The sequence below is a fragment of the Taurulus bubalis genome, assembly GCF_910589615.1.
Source record: "Taurulus bubalis genome assembly, chromosome: 2".
In the NCBI taxonomy this organism is placed as follows: domain Eukaryota; kingdom Metazoa; phylum Chordata; class Actinopteri; order Perciformes; family Cottidae; genus Taurulus; species Taurulus bubalis.
The window spans coordinates 39,885,792-39,901,783 of NC_136590.1; the positions used below are offsets into that span (position 1 = coordinate 39,885,792).

The window sequence follows — 15,992 nt, forward strand, 5'->3', positions numbered from 1 at the left end:
ACTTCCATAGCGGTTGTAACGGTAGCAGCCGAGGGGCAGGACAGCACCATAGCAGAGCTCCTTAGAAGGGCTGCCGGGCCACGGCACCGCCGCACATATTCCGGGAAAGCGTGTCATCAGGCCGCTTAAGCCGCCCAAAGAATTGTCCATCTCACATGCACGCACTAATCTATGCAGGGTCACTCAAGGTAATCCCTGCCGAGCACTCCTCTTTGATTGGCACTCACAGCAGCACAGAGAGTTTTTGGGCCTGTCAGATGGCTGGGCTGTACCAACTCTGCTCTTTCAGAGAGGGGTGGACTCTCTCTCTCTATCTCTCTCTCTCTCTCTCTGAGGAACAGAAGAAAGAGGAAATGGAAAGCCAAAAAAACAATAGTGTGTGCACGCGCACGCACACACAAACACACACACACACGCGCGCACACACACACACACACTCACGCACACACACGGACGGGCGGGCAGGCGCGCACACACACACACACAGTATAAGCTGCCAGCGCTGACTCTGTCTCGCTCAGGGTTTTTTCTCTCTGTTTCACTCACTCGCCCTACATTCCACCGCTCGTGCTTCTGCTCACTCTGTCCTCTTCCTTCCTTTTCTAATGACTCGCTCGCACTGCATTTGTTAAGGCACATTAGTAGCTTGGAAATCAACTACTTCCGGATGCGTTCGAATGTGAAGACAACGACAACAAACACAGCATTCACTACATTCTCAACGATAGTTTGAAAGAAGCAACATTGGAGCCATTTATGATTTCACGCTGTTAATAGAGGCCATCTTACACCCACTTTTACATTTTTATTTGACATTTAATGACTACTAAACAATGACATCCATGTTAGGCGGTGCACTACAGAAGTGGATTTTGTGTAAACGTCAACAACCCCATATTCAGTGTTCAAAAGTCAAAATGAGTATTGGACCAACAATCCCTTTTCTGATTATCTCATATTCATCTTCAGATAGTGAAGGATGATGGTATGACTTCCTAAGAACAACAAAAACCCTCACCGCTTTACAAACTCTGCATTAACGGACAACAAACACTGCAAGCACAAAAAGCAAGTATTGATCAACCATTTGAATAGAAACACAGACAAAGCACATGAGCTCAACAACACAAGAGACAGAATGTCCTGTACAAGGCCTGTGGCATCAGTGAAGTGTGGAAAAAGCCCAGCAAGGACTAAAAAACCTCTAACAGAATGAGTGATATCAATATTTAATGTCAACCAAGACGGGGGTTGTGAGATGGTGCATCTTTTTCTCCTGGATTTTGGTGCAAGACAACATTCACATGAAGCCTGAAGCAACACTCCGTGTACAACAACATATGTCCACAGCAGTAATTTCTTTTTACCTTGACATTTACAAAGTTCACATTCCAGGTTTGACAGAAATTTAACACGAAGGCTTGAGAAGGAAAATGTGGCTCCAGTTTGTCTATATACTGGATACTGTGACAAATAAATCCTTATGGAGCCACGTGCAGCAGACAGCAGACAGCTGGAGCATGCGAACAGATGTTCATATCTTAAAATGTGTCTTGCTCCTTCATATTTGTCACAGTATCAAGAATAGAGACAAACAGGAGCGTCTCCCTCAAAAGCCTCAGTGTGCAATTATTATTTTAGATGGAGAATATGATCAGCTTTGTTGCTAATTCATCCTTGGTACAGCGTGGCCATTTCAGGACGTCTCAAAGGCAAATCCTTAAGGGATGTGGCACACGTGCAATATAGGTGGTCGACATATATCTGTCATATGCTAAATATACAGCGACACACTTGACGAGGAGACATGAAACAGGTGACTCCAATGCTGCAATTCAGCAGGTGAAACCATCACATCCAAAGTCCCCTGGCCGAGTTGTTTCCATTGTGAACTCTCCGTTAATACCATCTGTGGCCATGTATCTGGTGAACCACTGAACGAACAAACGGATATTTCAGAAAGTCTCAGGCTTACCTGGTTCCTTCCTCTCCGTCTTCCATAGTTTCGCCTCACCAGCGTCTTGTAGTTGTGGTTCTTCTTGGTCAAGTAGTAGTAAAGGACACAGTCAGCAACACACTGAAACAAGAAAAGATATGTTATGTTATGGCAACCGACCATGTAACAACCAGACATTTTTATGATGGCAAAAGTTTTAAATCAACGATACGACTCGTCTGGGTGGCTGGGGCAAAACATGCGCATGCATATTATTGATGACATCTGCTGTAACAAGGGTCTATTTCGCTTTAACGTCATGAATCTCAACGATCCTTTCTGACTTAAGGAGAATTCCTCTTTAATGAACTGCCCAAAAAGTATAAACAATATCCTGCTATATTATCAAAAATATGGGCACATAGGCACAAGTTTACCTTTCTCTCCAGATAGGAGGCGATCAGGCCAAAGTTCTTGGGGTGTTGGACAAACCTGGAAAGAGAAGCCAGTCGTTATTCTTGTGCGGAAGACAAAAAGAATATATCAGTGAAAGTCCAAGGTGGTATTTAGGGTCTATAAACCATTGCTGCGCCTCAGACTTACACAAGCTGCGGCACCCTCGTGCCGGCCAACCAAACGAAAAACAACTCACTTCTCCTTAAAGATCTCCTTTTCGTGTTCGGTCCAAACATTCATGAACTGCCGGGCTTTGTAAACCTTCATCGGGTCATCCATCAGTCCGTTCATGTTGATAAACTTCACTCGCCTCTGCTCCAAGTCGTACATCATGGGAGGAATAACTGACATTTGTCTCATCTGTTTCTCGTTGTTCTGCGGGACACAGACAGGGGAGGTGGCCTCAGTTACTCCAACAGAGAACAGTCTCCCTTGTTCAGTAAAGCATCTTTCTGCTTATGAAAATCTGCTTCCTGCCTTTGTGTCTTATGCAGGCTAAATGTATTCATGGTGATGTCGTTAGTGAAACGCTAAAGAGCTCTTAAAAAAAGAAAACACAATTCATGACCGTTCTTTTTAAGAGTGTTGTCATCTAGAATCGTGGCTTCACATCCACTGATCCATTCAAAAGGCTCTCCAGATAAGACCTACCTCCTGCTCAGAAAGGCCATCTATGATTTCAGAGATCTCGTGCTCGCTTCTTGCAATTGTTGCAGAAAGGCCCGTTCCTCTTTGGCCAACCCTGTGGACAAGGAGGGACATAGTGCCTTACAATAAAAACAATGTTATTGTAGTTATCACGTACAATTTGCATGCTCTGCAAAGACGATACCAGTTTCGTTCCACTATGCAATATGGAAATGCAATTTTCAAGCATCCATGACTTACTCACAGTTGGTTCTTTCCCAAACAAAACCAGAGTCAAATTGTTAATATGAGCAACAGGAGACAGAACTTTGTTCAAACAGAATCATTGCACCCATTATTAATGAATAGAAGATATCCTCTTTTATAGTCTAGAAGTTTGCATGAACAGTACCGATTTTAATGGAAGCACAAAGCGTAGGCACAACCAGACCCTGTCCCAGTCTCCCTCTCTTCTCAGAGGCACCCAGACAGCCCAAAGTAGTCCTCTATTTAGGTGATAGCTGAACAACATCGTTAAAGTTTTAATGTCCGGGTGTGTCGCGACAGGCCTTGTCAACATTATCAAAGCACCAAAAGATTTGGAGTGATTATGATTTCACTCTCGTCCCTCCATCTTTGGCCACATCCCCACATTAAGTAGATCACTTACTGTTTAAAACTAAAAGTTTTTTTTTTTTTTTTTTTTACGTCTGTGCTAATTTGAGGTGATGTGAACAATCTAGTGCTAACAAAAAGGGCCACTGCTGTATGACATGCAAGCAAAAGCTCATATTCAACTGTAGGCTTCCACTTTGTCCAAAGTAAATCCATTCTGTTAACCGTATTAAAACAGAAACCGTAAACATAGGAGGAACACAGTTAATCTCCTTCCACCAGCCAATTATTTGTCTGCATGAGTTGCAACAACCGCTCTATTAACCAATTTTGATGATTGATTTTTCAAGTTATATCAATAAAGTTAGTTAATCAAATTGGGCATTTCAACCATGTAAACACATAAATTGTTATATGGATTGAAAGTAAAAAAAAAAAGTGGCAAAGCGCATGTTGTGCCACAGCATGCAGCATAATGTCACAATGTTGACCGGTCACAGGGGAACACCCGTCGCGGTTACCTCTGGAAGCGCTCCTGCTGCTCCCTCTGCTTGCGGATCTCAGGGAATTGCCTTTCGTAGTACTCCCGTGTTCTGCCGTCCTTGGCTTTGCGTCTGGGGTTGTTCTCCATTCGCTCCACCTTCTTCTCCCACGCTTCCATCAGCTGGTCGTAGCGCTGGCAGATGTTCTGTTCCTGCATACACAGCATTGAAAATGCTACATCAGGAGTGGGAGTAACTACAGTAAGAGCCAAGATTATTTCACGCCAATGCAACGAGGATACGATACCTGGAGGGATCAGATATTTTTGTATTCCCAAATAAAACCACCTGCATCTACACTGTTTTCATAAACCACTGACTCCAATACAATTTAAAAAAGATATGGACATCTGCCGTTCCCATAATAGTTGGTTGGAGGTACAGTAGATGTACAAGGTCACGAAGCAGAAAAGGCAGATAACTAATTCCTAGACTCTAGAAGTGTAAATGAATCAGTGTTTGTTTTTATCTTTTAAGTACACCTTACATTACAAAGACATTTTGCAGTTTATCTTGAAGACTAAAAACAAGAAGAGTTGAGAGAGAGAACGCTGTTCAGGAGTTTATGCACATTTGCAATGTTGTTACAGAAGCGTTTCAATCTGAACATTTGTGTACTGCGTGTAAATGTATTTACATTTGGTCTAGTAAATTATAATCGAGAGAAAAACAGTCTGGCTGCTAAAAACTCTTTTACTACATCAAAAACTAAAATCAAAAAAGGAGTTTAACTGTTTAGAGAAGATATGGAAAGATTCCTGTATTGGGAGGACAATGCCGCCTCATTTCCACTCTCTGCAGCCAGGGACACACAATTCACCTTCCTCTTGGCATGAAGCCATGTGCACTTTGCCATTGTTCAGAGTCCAAAAGGTCCGTCTGACCCCGACAGGGAACAGGCAGACAAAGGTGGAACCCGCTGAACCATTGCAAAACAAAAAAAAAAAGAGCCAGGTGTTTCAACATGGGGTGATTCAGAAAAATTGAAATTGCGAGTTACTGATGAGAGAGAAATGGTGTGGCAAAAAAGAGGAAACCAAAGTGTTCCATGTGCTGCAAGTAAACACATTGTTTTTATTAGCCATACATACAAGTGATGACATGTCACTCCACCACTTTGAGAGTGAAATTCAATTGCCATCAACCTTTGCAGACCGTCATGGTCCCCAGATAATAGCCTACTGACTTGGTTGATGTTTGAGTGAAATGTCTTCACAACTACTGAATGGATTGCCATGAAATTTGGTTCTGACATTCATGTCGTCCCCAAATGAACGGAGCTAGCTTTCGTGATTCATTCACTTTCTCCATGATGTCAAGATTTAAATTAGTTTAACACCAAATACCTGCAAAACTAACGGCCATCATTCTAAGCTTCACTTTGTTTCAGTAGAGGTTAGCATGCTAACACGAGGGTAAACATTATACTTGGTCAACATCAGTGTTGTCATTGAGCATGTTAGCATTTAGCCTTACAGAGCGGCTGGCATGGCGAGACTCTTATTTAAGGAATGTTTTAAAATCAGGATTTTAAATGTTCGGCGAGGTGTCTCGCTGGTTGACATTCAAACAACCACAGAGTATCAAGATGACAAGAAGATTCAGAGCAAAAGTATACAGTTCAATTGCTCATGTGTACGGTAATATGAAAAACTGTGTTCTCTCCCGAGTGTGCAAAAGTCATAACTGAACAGCTTGTCGAATCTGAGCGTGTCAATACTACGTAGCTTTAAGTAAACACGGAAGAAACCACCCATCACAAGCTTTGACAATCCCAGTGATATTTCCCCTGGTCAGCTGAGGTGCAAACAGCCAGATGGCATGATGTGACCGCTACACTGACCATGGCAATGGGTGGCGCCTCTCAGGTTGTGTCTCGAGCACTGACACAAACAGCTGACACGAACCTCCCAACAGCCGGGACACTTACCTTTTGTTTACGAGCGTGGTTCCTCCTCTTAAAAAACAAAATCAGCTTCTTCCGCATGACTTGGTTGCTGAAAGAGACGAACACTTAATCAGAGACATGATTTTATTTCTATGTGGAACACATAAAAAGGTAACGCCCAAAAAGAAATAATAGTATTTATTCTTTCAGCAGAAAAGAGCCAGTCAGGACAAAGGCAAGAGAGAAGTAGTCCCTTCAGCTAGTTAGCTCAAGTTGAGTTTGTAAATTCAACTTTCTTTGAGATAGCGCTTGATGTATTTTACAACACCCACAAAAACAAAACAAAAATATGGACATCATTGTGTATTTTCACTGTTGCAGGTGGAAAACACTGGGAACTCTTCTGTTGGAACGTGATAGCGGCTGTTTTTTCCGATACCGATGCTAAACCGATACCGGTGCCTAAACCGATACTTTTTTATTGCCAAGGCAATTTCTTTTCTTCAAATTGAACAATATATTAACTGTTTAAAGTATACTATAGATATAAATAAATAAGTACATACAAAACACACTTCAAACTACAGCTTCAAACCTTTTAACTTAACGTGGCCTGATGGGACTGGTGCAACAGAACTCAGACACTGTTGGATTCTACAAACTGCTGCTTTACTGGACTACACGTCATCATTAATATCAACTGGAGAGATTTGTTCCATCAAGCAGAGGACGGACGTTCAAAAGCTCGTGCTCGTGTCTGCAGCGATCTCTGTGTGCGCGTGGTGTGTGTGTGTGAGCGCTGGAAGCCCCGCCCCCTCGAGACAGAGAGCAGAGCAGCGAGTGTGCTCTGATCCGCGCTATTTTAATAATTGTTTTTTCGCATGCGGGCATTGCGCTACCTTTTTAGTATCTATATACCGTGCAACTTTACAGAGTAGTGTAAAAAAAAAAAGTATTTAAATCGGCTCAGGCACCGGAAGGAAGCACCGAAATATGCGTTGCTTTTCGGTCCGGTAGGTACCGGACGTGTTGGAACCGGTACCCAACCCTAACCCTGAGAGTGTGGCCGGTGCAGCAGATTCACACAGAAGTGGTTCCTGTCCTGATAAAAGACGGAGCCAGATGGGCCGCTTCCGCCTCACACACTGATAAGCGTTCTATCTGAGACTGTCTGGCCTTCAAGCCCCAACACAACCCTACTTTGAAAACACACCTAATTCAGACGAATGCTCTTTCGCTCCCTTTGGCCTCAACGTCAGTCGGGTGACTCAGCAATCAGATTAGACAGAATTATCAGCTGGGTTTATCTCGCTGATGTCAGCACAGCATCCAACACTTTCCTCCGCTGAGATGCTCACTATCCCTTTAGTGTGGTAAGTGTCGTGTCTGTTGAAGTGTTCTTGCACTTTTGGAAGCCGACAGATGTTCATGTATCTGTACAAGAAACGTAGATACTCACGTCTTGATGTTGTCATGGTACACCTTCGTGTCTGATGGCTGATTGTAGAGGGGCTAAGAGAGAGAAAGCAGACCAGGGACAACCAGCGGATTAATCATTAGCTAATAGACAAGCAGTAATGTTCAACTTGCCACTGAGCTAAGCATGACCTCTTCCTCAAAACTCATGCAAGGACAAAAAGCATCATTAACCATTAAATCACATACCAGCTCGACCTTAGGGCCAAAACCTTCCAGTACTTTGTGGGCCTCTTCCGCTTTTTTCTAGAAAAGAAAAAAGAACAAGAGATAATTTATTAATTACAAGGTCTACAAACCTAAAGAGAAACTGCGAGTTCAACAACAGTTGCACCCCGGGCGCTTATCAGCAGCCCACTGCTCCTAAATTGCTATGAATGGGTTAAATGCAGAGAGCAAATCTCATGCATGTTTGAAAAAAAATGTATGTTATATGACGACGTAGTAAAGTTTAAGTTTGAGTTTAAAACAGTTAAACTTGGAAAAATGTCCTGTCTGACATGCAATACTATATGTGGGTTGTACTCAAAGAATATTAAGACAATTAAGTTACTGATGTGATCTGTAGCAAAGATTCAGGAAAAACTCAAATAAACGTAACCGTAACCTGAGTAGAGAGACTTTTTGGCCCGATTCATCATTTTAGATGCTTTTAATTTACTCTTGAAGTATGAGCTTGTGCAATTAAGTGAGTATCTTGCCTGAAAGTAGCAACATATGAGAGAAAAGAAAAGTACTTGTATTTGTTTTATGTTCCTGCTGGATCATAATTAATGGGGTTGGCGAGAACCGTTTTCCTGGATCAGTGAAGACTGAGAGCTTATTCAAGATCATCAGAACGACACTGAATAACTCCAGATTTCCCCTTTTCACAAGCTCACGTCTACAGTCCGGGACAAACAGCGGCGACTGCCCGACTGAATGCTGTGGGCGGTGCTGGAGCAGCTGGACAGCCTAAAGGGTTAAGGGCTGAGTGAGGAGGAGGACGTGTCTCAGTACTCTCCTACCACAACATTGTCTGACAGAAATGAACTACAGTGACCTCCATAAACACACACTGCCTCGTTGTTCGGCTGAAACACAGATAAGGAGGACTGCCTCTGCGCTCGACTTCTAGTTTAATGTTTTCTTAATTCATTTTTTTATTAGATTTTAGCAACAATAAATTAGGAAATATTGGACAAAATTGCACTGCAGTAAACCCGTGGGTTACTTTCTAACACGGCTGCAAAACACTACTAATGCAGAAACCACATTTTTTATGTTTTTTCTGAATACCCGCTGTATTTGGCATAGCGGGGGTATTTGGGGTGGGTATACTCACACAGAGTATCCCCACCACAAACATTCAACCACAAACATAAAATAAAAAATCATGGGCACCACTTGAAGAACAGAATCACTAGAGAAGTTACGTTAGGTCGTGCATTTCCTGTAGCTGCTCCACAATCAAAGCCTCAGGCTTAGTTTGCCAGTGGACAACTTCAATTTAAAATCAGCAGCAAGAGGAAAGGTTCAGTTTGCATTAGCAGTAACTTTACTTTCAGCGCCATCTGAGCTGTGTTAAAGCAGTCACATAAGGCTGATACTTGAAAGTCTGAGCAGGCACACAAGAGAAAACTAAACTCCAAACCACATATATTCATTTGGAAGCAACCAAACTACTGGGAGCTGAACACAAGACACATCAGTTTAGTGAAAAATTGTTTTAGGGAGGAGACTGTGACTCTTTGGCCGTGGTCGCCATGGTTATCCTGCTGCGCTGAGCTTGGCGCAGCTCCGCACAATTTTAGCTGGTAAACTCTGGCTGGTGGGAAAACTAAAGTAGCTCCTTCCAGCTTCGAGGATGCACAGAGATGATAGATGAAACAAAAGGACCCAGGAGAGCGAATGCATCTTGCCGTTTCCAGCAGATTACTAACCCGGTTCTCATCATAGATGATCTGGACGATGCTGCGATGCTTGTGCTCCACTGGGGGAGGGGTCACTGGCTTTTCTGGCTCCACTGGCTTTGCTGCTTCCTCCTCCAGTTGTTGCTAAGAAGCAACACCAACACAAAACATGTTGACCAATAGCACACAAGACACACAAAAAACACACAGGAAAATATGGGGAGCCTTTATTCTTTCTATTCACGACCCAATTAAACATTTTGAATGGTTTTCATCTGTATTTGTTTTCATACGGAGAAAAAGGTGGAAAATACAGACACATACACACTGCATTGACATGATCTCAGATCTAAGGCCCCTGCAGATGATATAAGATTATTCTCTTTTTACAGAACTGAAGGTTTGAATTGGTGAGCGTTTAATAGATCAATGTTTACAAGTTAAAGGTTAAGTAAACTATCAGGTTACAGAGACGAGATTAGGATTTCCTGAAATACCTCAAACAAACAAATGAATCCCTGAAAATCTTGGGAAAAGGCAGAATGAAAAACCGAGACGTACAAAGCTCCTCGAACCCTCTAACGAGACGGAACTCCAAAAAAAAGATAGCGGAAGATAAGAATCCAGCTCCTTTCAGTTTTTGAGCGCAACTGATTGGGAAAAGACACAGTCAGATGATGGGAACAAGGTCATTTAGCCATAGAGCCAAAATTATCTGATGAATTGCTTTCAAACACTTCTACTGTGCCGATTAAGACTCCTCACTGAGAAGATGCATTTAGTATGAATGTGTGGACAGCGTGCTCCAGGCGGACAGAATGTAATCATCTCCGTGATTACAGCAGCTGTCCATGTACGCGTTTTGGAAGTAGCAGCAAGTCCTAAAGGAGAAGTGTGTAGGATTGATTTACCTATTAGTGTATAAATCACCTGAACAAGTTAAGATGACAACTTGTTACAATCGTCACGTCACCCGGATGCCTCAATTCGGGGCGTATCTGGATTATTAACTTGGGACAGCTGCTGAATAAACAATAAGTCACACATATTCATGAACAATCCCTTTCGAGGTAGAGTTACTGCCACTCCTGTTCTTTAACGATGTAGTTACACAACATATAAATCAACAACACATAAACAGCTTCAACTTCGTGGTTTACAATCACACACCATTTTATAAACGTAACCAGGTTGAACGGCTCCTCATTAGCCACTTCAGGCCCTTGTGGGGTTACTGCCTAATTATAATAGAAAATTAAACAATTACTCGTGGGCAGTTTTCTCATTGTGTTTGGTGCATGTTCAGAGACAAAATGTTTTACTAAGTGTTATGGGTGGAATGGTACAGTATTCGCCCGGTACAGTGTGCAACGTCGTTTCGTTACGCCCAGTGAACCAAAATGAAATTCTGGAGCATGAATAACCTGAAAAACTTTGTCAGCACACAAAGTCCATTAGCTGCAGCAGCACTGTGGCATGCTAGTCGGCTAGCCTGGTTGGTCAAGATCAGCGGACAACGATTTGGTCAAACTTTGCATTATTCAACTGAAGTCGGGGTATATCCCTTTTAATTTACGACTGCGTCACTAAAATGTGTTTATTAGCGGAACGAAACTAAAACAGTCTGGAAGGTGAACAGCCGACCAAGACTTAGTGGCGGAGAATACAGAATTAGAGTTTAGGGTCAAAGGGCTTGAGCCCCGCTACAATGTGTTCACCTGTTTAGTCTGTTGTTTGTGCAATTCCTGTATAAACGAGTCAAAGCGGCAGTTCAGAAATTATCAATGGACCATTTCATTTACATAACAGTGATATTTATTTTATTTATGCTTGTTGACAATATGCCACTATTTGAGAACCTCAACTGTTACACTAGGAATTATGGCCAACGAGCCACTGTTGAATGTTTACATTTATTAAATAAACAACTACAAACATAGGCTATGTATTTTCTTTTTCCCAAGGTACATCCCAAACCGTGAATTTTGTGTACTGTTCTACCCCTACTAGGTAACCAACCTGCTTTTTCTTCAGCTTGAAAATCTGCTGCTCCACTTTTGCAATCTCCCGGTCCACGCGGTCCATACTCTGGATCAGCTCCTCTTTGGATAGTTTGGAAGGAGAAGCGTCCTGGTCATCGCCCATGTGGAGTGCAGGTCCTCCTGAGGACATGGACTCCCCTTTGACAGAGTACTGAGAGTCCTTGCCAAAAGAGACAAATTAATTGAGTTTGCAAAACAACTGCAGTCCAAGATCTGTACAAAACCGAATGATTATATAAGATCCTCTAATCACAGAGAATTCAGAGGTTCTTTCTCATTGTGGGGAGAAGAATACGAGAGTTCACTACAATCACTTGGACTGTAAACCCTGTCCAAGTTTGTCTCTGTAAGGACAAAAATGCAAATGTGACTTCTTGGTTTGCAAAAATGCAAATGTGACTTCTTGAGGAACAAGACCCACCTTTTTGACCTCCGAACTGCCTCTTAGACCGTCCTGTACTGAGTGGGTTAAGGGCATGATAATACCCCCAGCAGTGGTGGGCGTGCGGGTGATGTGGCCCTCAACAACAGTCTCCATGCGAGGGCGTTTGACCTCCAAGGCCTCGTGGTCCGACTGGGCCGAGAGGGAGTGAAACTGCTGTTCGTAACCATGGCGCCTCTCCGGAGGCCTGAGGCACAGAAGTAAACAAGGAATTTACAGAAGCTACATCTGGTCGTCGAGATGTACGATTCCCAAACTGTAATCTGGGGACAGAAGGAAAAGCTACTTTGCAGTACAGATCCTTACATTTTAAGAGAAGCCTTACCTTTCGGTTCCGGGGTGGAATTCGGACAGCAGAGATGGTCTCCGCCGACCCTGCGCATCTTGCAAATGAGCCCGATAGTCTGGGACGCTGAAATCCTGCAGACAAGAGGAAAACACCAAAATGACATTTGTAATGCAATCTGATCAAGGTCGAAACGGTGTGAAAGAGAGGGGGGCAGGGGTGGTCTGGGTGTAACGCAACGCACGGGCCGGCCGTAGAGAAAAGACAAAAATACAACATCACGAGTTCCTGCAATGGCTACAACTACAACAAAGCGCTCTGCAGAAGCGGAAAACCAAATCAGGCTTCCAGAGAGACAAAGGCCATCTTAAGCAACAGAAACACTCAGTTTTTAATCAATACAGCTGTCTACACTGGCTGCTTTATGCACACTTTACAATCAAAACTTCTTTTCTCACTACTTGCACAACGCCGATTGTGTGTTGGTCTGTGAGCACTGTTAAAAGCTGTCTGAGGGGCATCCTGGTGGCTTAGTGGGTAAAAGGCACTCACCATTTAATTGCAACGTCCCCAGTTCAAGTTTGGCCGGGGACCTTTGTTGCATGTCACACCCCCTCCTCCTCCTCCTCCTCCTCATTTCCTGTAAGCACTCTGCTGTACTCAATCTAATAAAAGGCAAAGTTCCGAAATGAACTCTATGGGCGTTTTTACCACTAAACAACTGCAGCTCTCAGTAGACGACATAGACACAATGTCAGCATTAGGAGGTCCATTTGCTGAATATTACAACGTGAATTAACGGTGCTTATCCTCATGGTTTAAATAACAACGTTCGCACATTTATTAGCAGTAGGGGAGGAGAGGCCCATGTCGCTGAGAATAAGAAATAAATACCGGCAAGATGAAAGAACAAAACATGTTAATAGTAAACCGTCGAACAACGGCTGGCCAGGAAGCGGGGCAAGACTCCGACCTACTTCAAACTCCTCAGTCAGAGCACAATGAAACTACTGAAACCCGGAGCGCTCCGGTTTGATGCGGCAAACGGAAATTAAGTTTGTTGATGTCAGGATAATTGAATAAACTCTTTCTAATACACCAATGCTTTTATCAAAAAAGCTATTGGGTAAAGACCACGTAAATGCTATCAGCCCAGTTTGACCAAACAACCCTGAACAAGCAAATGCAGTGACAGGGAACATTTCATAACTCCAGTTTGGTCCCAGATTTAAGCAAACAATCCAAATGCCCAGAAATGTACCGCAGACAGTTTTCTGTGAAAGTAAGCTTCTAAGAAGGACGCCATCCAAAATGGCCAACAAACATGATCCAATATTCACAACAGTCAAATGAACACGCAACTGGAAAGTGAGCTGCAATTTAATATCAAACTAACGAGATAATTAGGATTGATTCAAGTCTACATTTGAATTGACAAACTTTTCCGTTTTGTTTACATTAAATTTAGCTTATGCTTTTATCCAAAGCGACTTACAATAAGTGCATTCAACCATGAGTACAAACTCAGAACACCAAGAAAGTACAATTTCTTCAAGAAAGCAAAACTACAAAGTGCTATAAGTCAGTGAAATGTAAGTGCTACCAAGGTGCTGCTTTCTTTATTCAAGGTATAGTCGGAAAAGATCGGAAAACTTTAAATGTTTTATATTTAAAAGTTGTAAACATGCCAGAATTGTGTTTATATTAAAATGTAAGATCTTTTCATCACATTAATTGAGTGTCTGTTTAAATATGAATAAAACCAGAATCAATAATCAAAATAAATTATAGAAAATCAGCAACGTTTGACTGGCAGGTTGTCGATGTCGTGAAAATGCTGTTGCAGCTGCAGCTGGGTTTGGGCGACCCAGAGACCTGAGACTGAAACCACGTCGAACCTGACGAGCTACTCAGAGCCGGCTGCGAATGAGCCATGAAGAGGTCAGCGGATGCACGTTACCCGCTCAGATGAACCACCGGTGAGGGTTCACAATGCAGCCTAAAGGCCTTGTTCTGCAAATATCTTCGAGCTTCTGCCGTGACTGCGCTACAATGTTCATAGATTCAATACAAATAAACTGCTTGATCCCACGAGCCACAGATTGGACTTGTTAGTGCACTTCAATTCAACAAATTCTAATTTTAGGTATGAGCCCAACACACCAATGTCGCTAAAACGATTAATTTTGGGTTTACATATTAACATTTACATATTAACCTCCAATGTCGCAGAGGAAAGTCAGCACACAAAAAGCCTGCTGTTTCGAGAGTGCTGGCCCAATTAAGACAAAAACAAACACGGCCGTGAGCTCAAACACAACAACGCAGTGGGAAGGTTTTACCTGTTGGTGGCGCGAGCCGGAGAAGGTGTACTGGACAGAATGTGGTGGGTAGCGGCCCTGCTCGCTGCTGAAGCTCCCCTGGCTGGGGGGGTAGCCCGAGCTACTGGACATCCTGACTCAGTGCTAGTGGGCGGCGGCTGCTGCTGCTGCTTCTTCAGGGATGTTAGCTAGACCATGTTTGGAGACACAAACCACCTGCACCAAGACAGAAACAAAAACATTGTTTTCAGAAGTCACATGTTAAAGACATTACGATGAATATATCGAAGCCTCCTAAATATCTTTTTCCGCATTAGGAAGAATCAAAGAAAAAGAAGCAAACAACTTACATTAAATCATACATGTTGTTAAAAGTAATACAGCGAGAGGCGATGCCGCAGCATCAGTCAAAGAGTGTAGAGGACGTCTATTGAGCATCCAGTATGCTATAAAGTTAGTATGCACTACATGAACTGCACGACAAGAGGGAGCGCCACAAACCATATTAGTGTGTTGGTTAAAACAATGGACCTTTTTGACAAAGAAAGTCAGAGAAGTCCAGCATCACTTTTCCCAAATATTTCTGCTTCCAAGCAGGTGAGTGTAGGCTGCCCTGCTGATATCACCTAAATTCGAAGTCAATCTAAAATACATCACTCATAGCTCTTACTTTGCCTGCAGCATTGGCAATCCAAATGCAAGGCTTTTAAACCAAAAGGGCAAGGATGGTCTTGCAACAACTAGTTCATTTAAAAAACATAGGGCTGTGCAGCTGCAGCTCTGAAAAACACCAAAACAGTACCTCTAGGGGTGGAAAGAACAGGAGCCTGTTCTTCCAAAATGGATAACCGAGATAATTTGATTTGACTGTCGAATTTGTTATCAGCCTGGGTTTTTTTTCTTCTTTAAATTGGTCTAAAAAATAATAATACTAAAAATGCAGGATTCAAAGTCTCTGTCCATCAAAACATTCAGATGTTCCCCAACCCTGTTGTATGAACCTAATCGTGTGGGTATTGTTGAAAAGAACAGATCTCATTCTGAACAGATTGGACCAGTAAGAACAGATCAGCAAAAACATTGTGAGTAGGCATTTTGCAGATATATTGATAATCACTTCATGCTAATGAACAATTTAAACAAAACCATGTACTTTAAAAAAAGATGCGTAACATTGTAAAATGGTCTGTAGGCTGTGAACGAGTCACCAATCAATAGTATTTGAAAGAAACCGTTGTCATTGCATAGTTAACATAATTTTGTGAAATTACTTTGTGTGATATAAAAATGCAATCCAAAGAAACAAAAAGGATCAAATGTAACCTACAGAGATAACTAATTCCATGCTCAAAATCCATTCAAATAAAGTAGTTTAATCTTCATGATGAATAAAACATACAACCCGGAAACATGCTCGCAAACCAGTTAAGTGAGACAGACATATTATTATTGTCAATTGTTCATGTCAT

The 15,992-nt window shown here is 42.4% G+C and overlaps 1 protein-coding gene across 1 annotated transcript in view; it reads right to left on the reverse strand.

Moving 5' to 3' along the window:
* The window catches only part of ncor1 (nuclear receptor corepressor 1), a gene marked incomplete at its 5' end in the record, with an annotated part of 48,817 nt that extends 34,162 nt beyond the window's left edge, over positions 1-14,655 (reverse strand). The window contains 13 exons of the mRNA XM_079237994.1: positions 1,976-2,077; positions 2,374-2,428; positions 2,589-2,767; positions 3,044-3,134; positions 4,156-4,328; positions 6,107-6,173; positions 7,524-7,576; positions 7,730-7,786; positions 9,463-9,576; positions 11,452-11,634; positions 11,896-12,103; positions 12,242-12,336; positions 14,545-14,655. Of these exons, the coding sequence (XP_079094120.1) occupies positions 1,976-2,077; positions 2,374-2,428; positions 2,589-2,767; positions 3,044-3,134; positions 4,156-4,328; positions 6,107-6,173; positions 7,524-7,576; positions 7,730-7,786; positions 9,463-9,576; positions 11,452-11,634; positions 11,896-12,103; positions 12,242-12,336; positions 14,545-14,655 (1,488 nt within the window). The remainder of the gene's footprint in view (positions 1-1,975; positions 2,078-2,373; positions 2,429-2,588; positions 2,768-3,043; positions 3,135-4,155; positions 4,329-6,106; positions 6,174-7,523; positions 7,577-7,729; positions 7,787-9,462; positions 9,577-11,451; positions 11,635-11,895; positions 12,104-12,241; positions 12,337-14,544) is intronic.
* Positions 14,656-15,992: the final 1,337 nt, after the last annotated feature.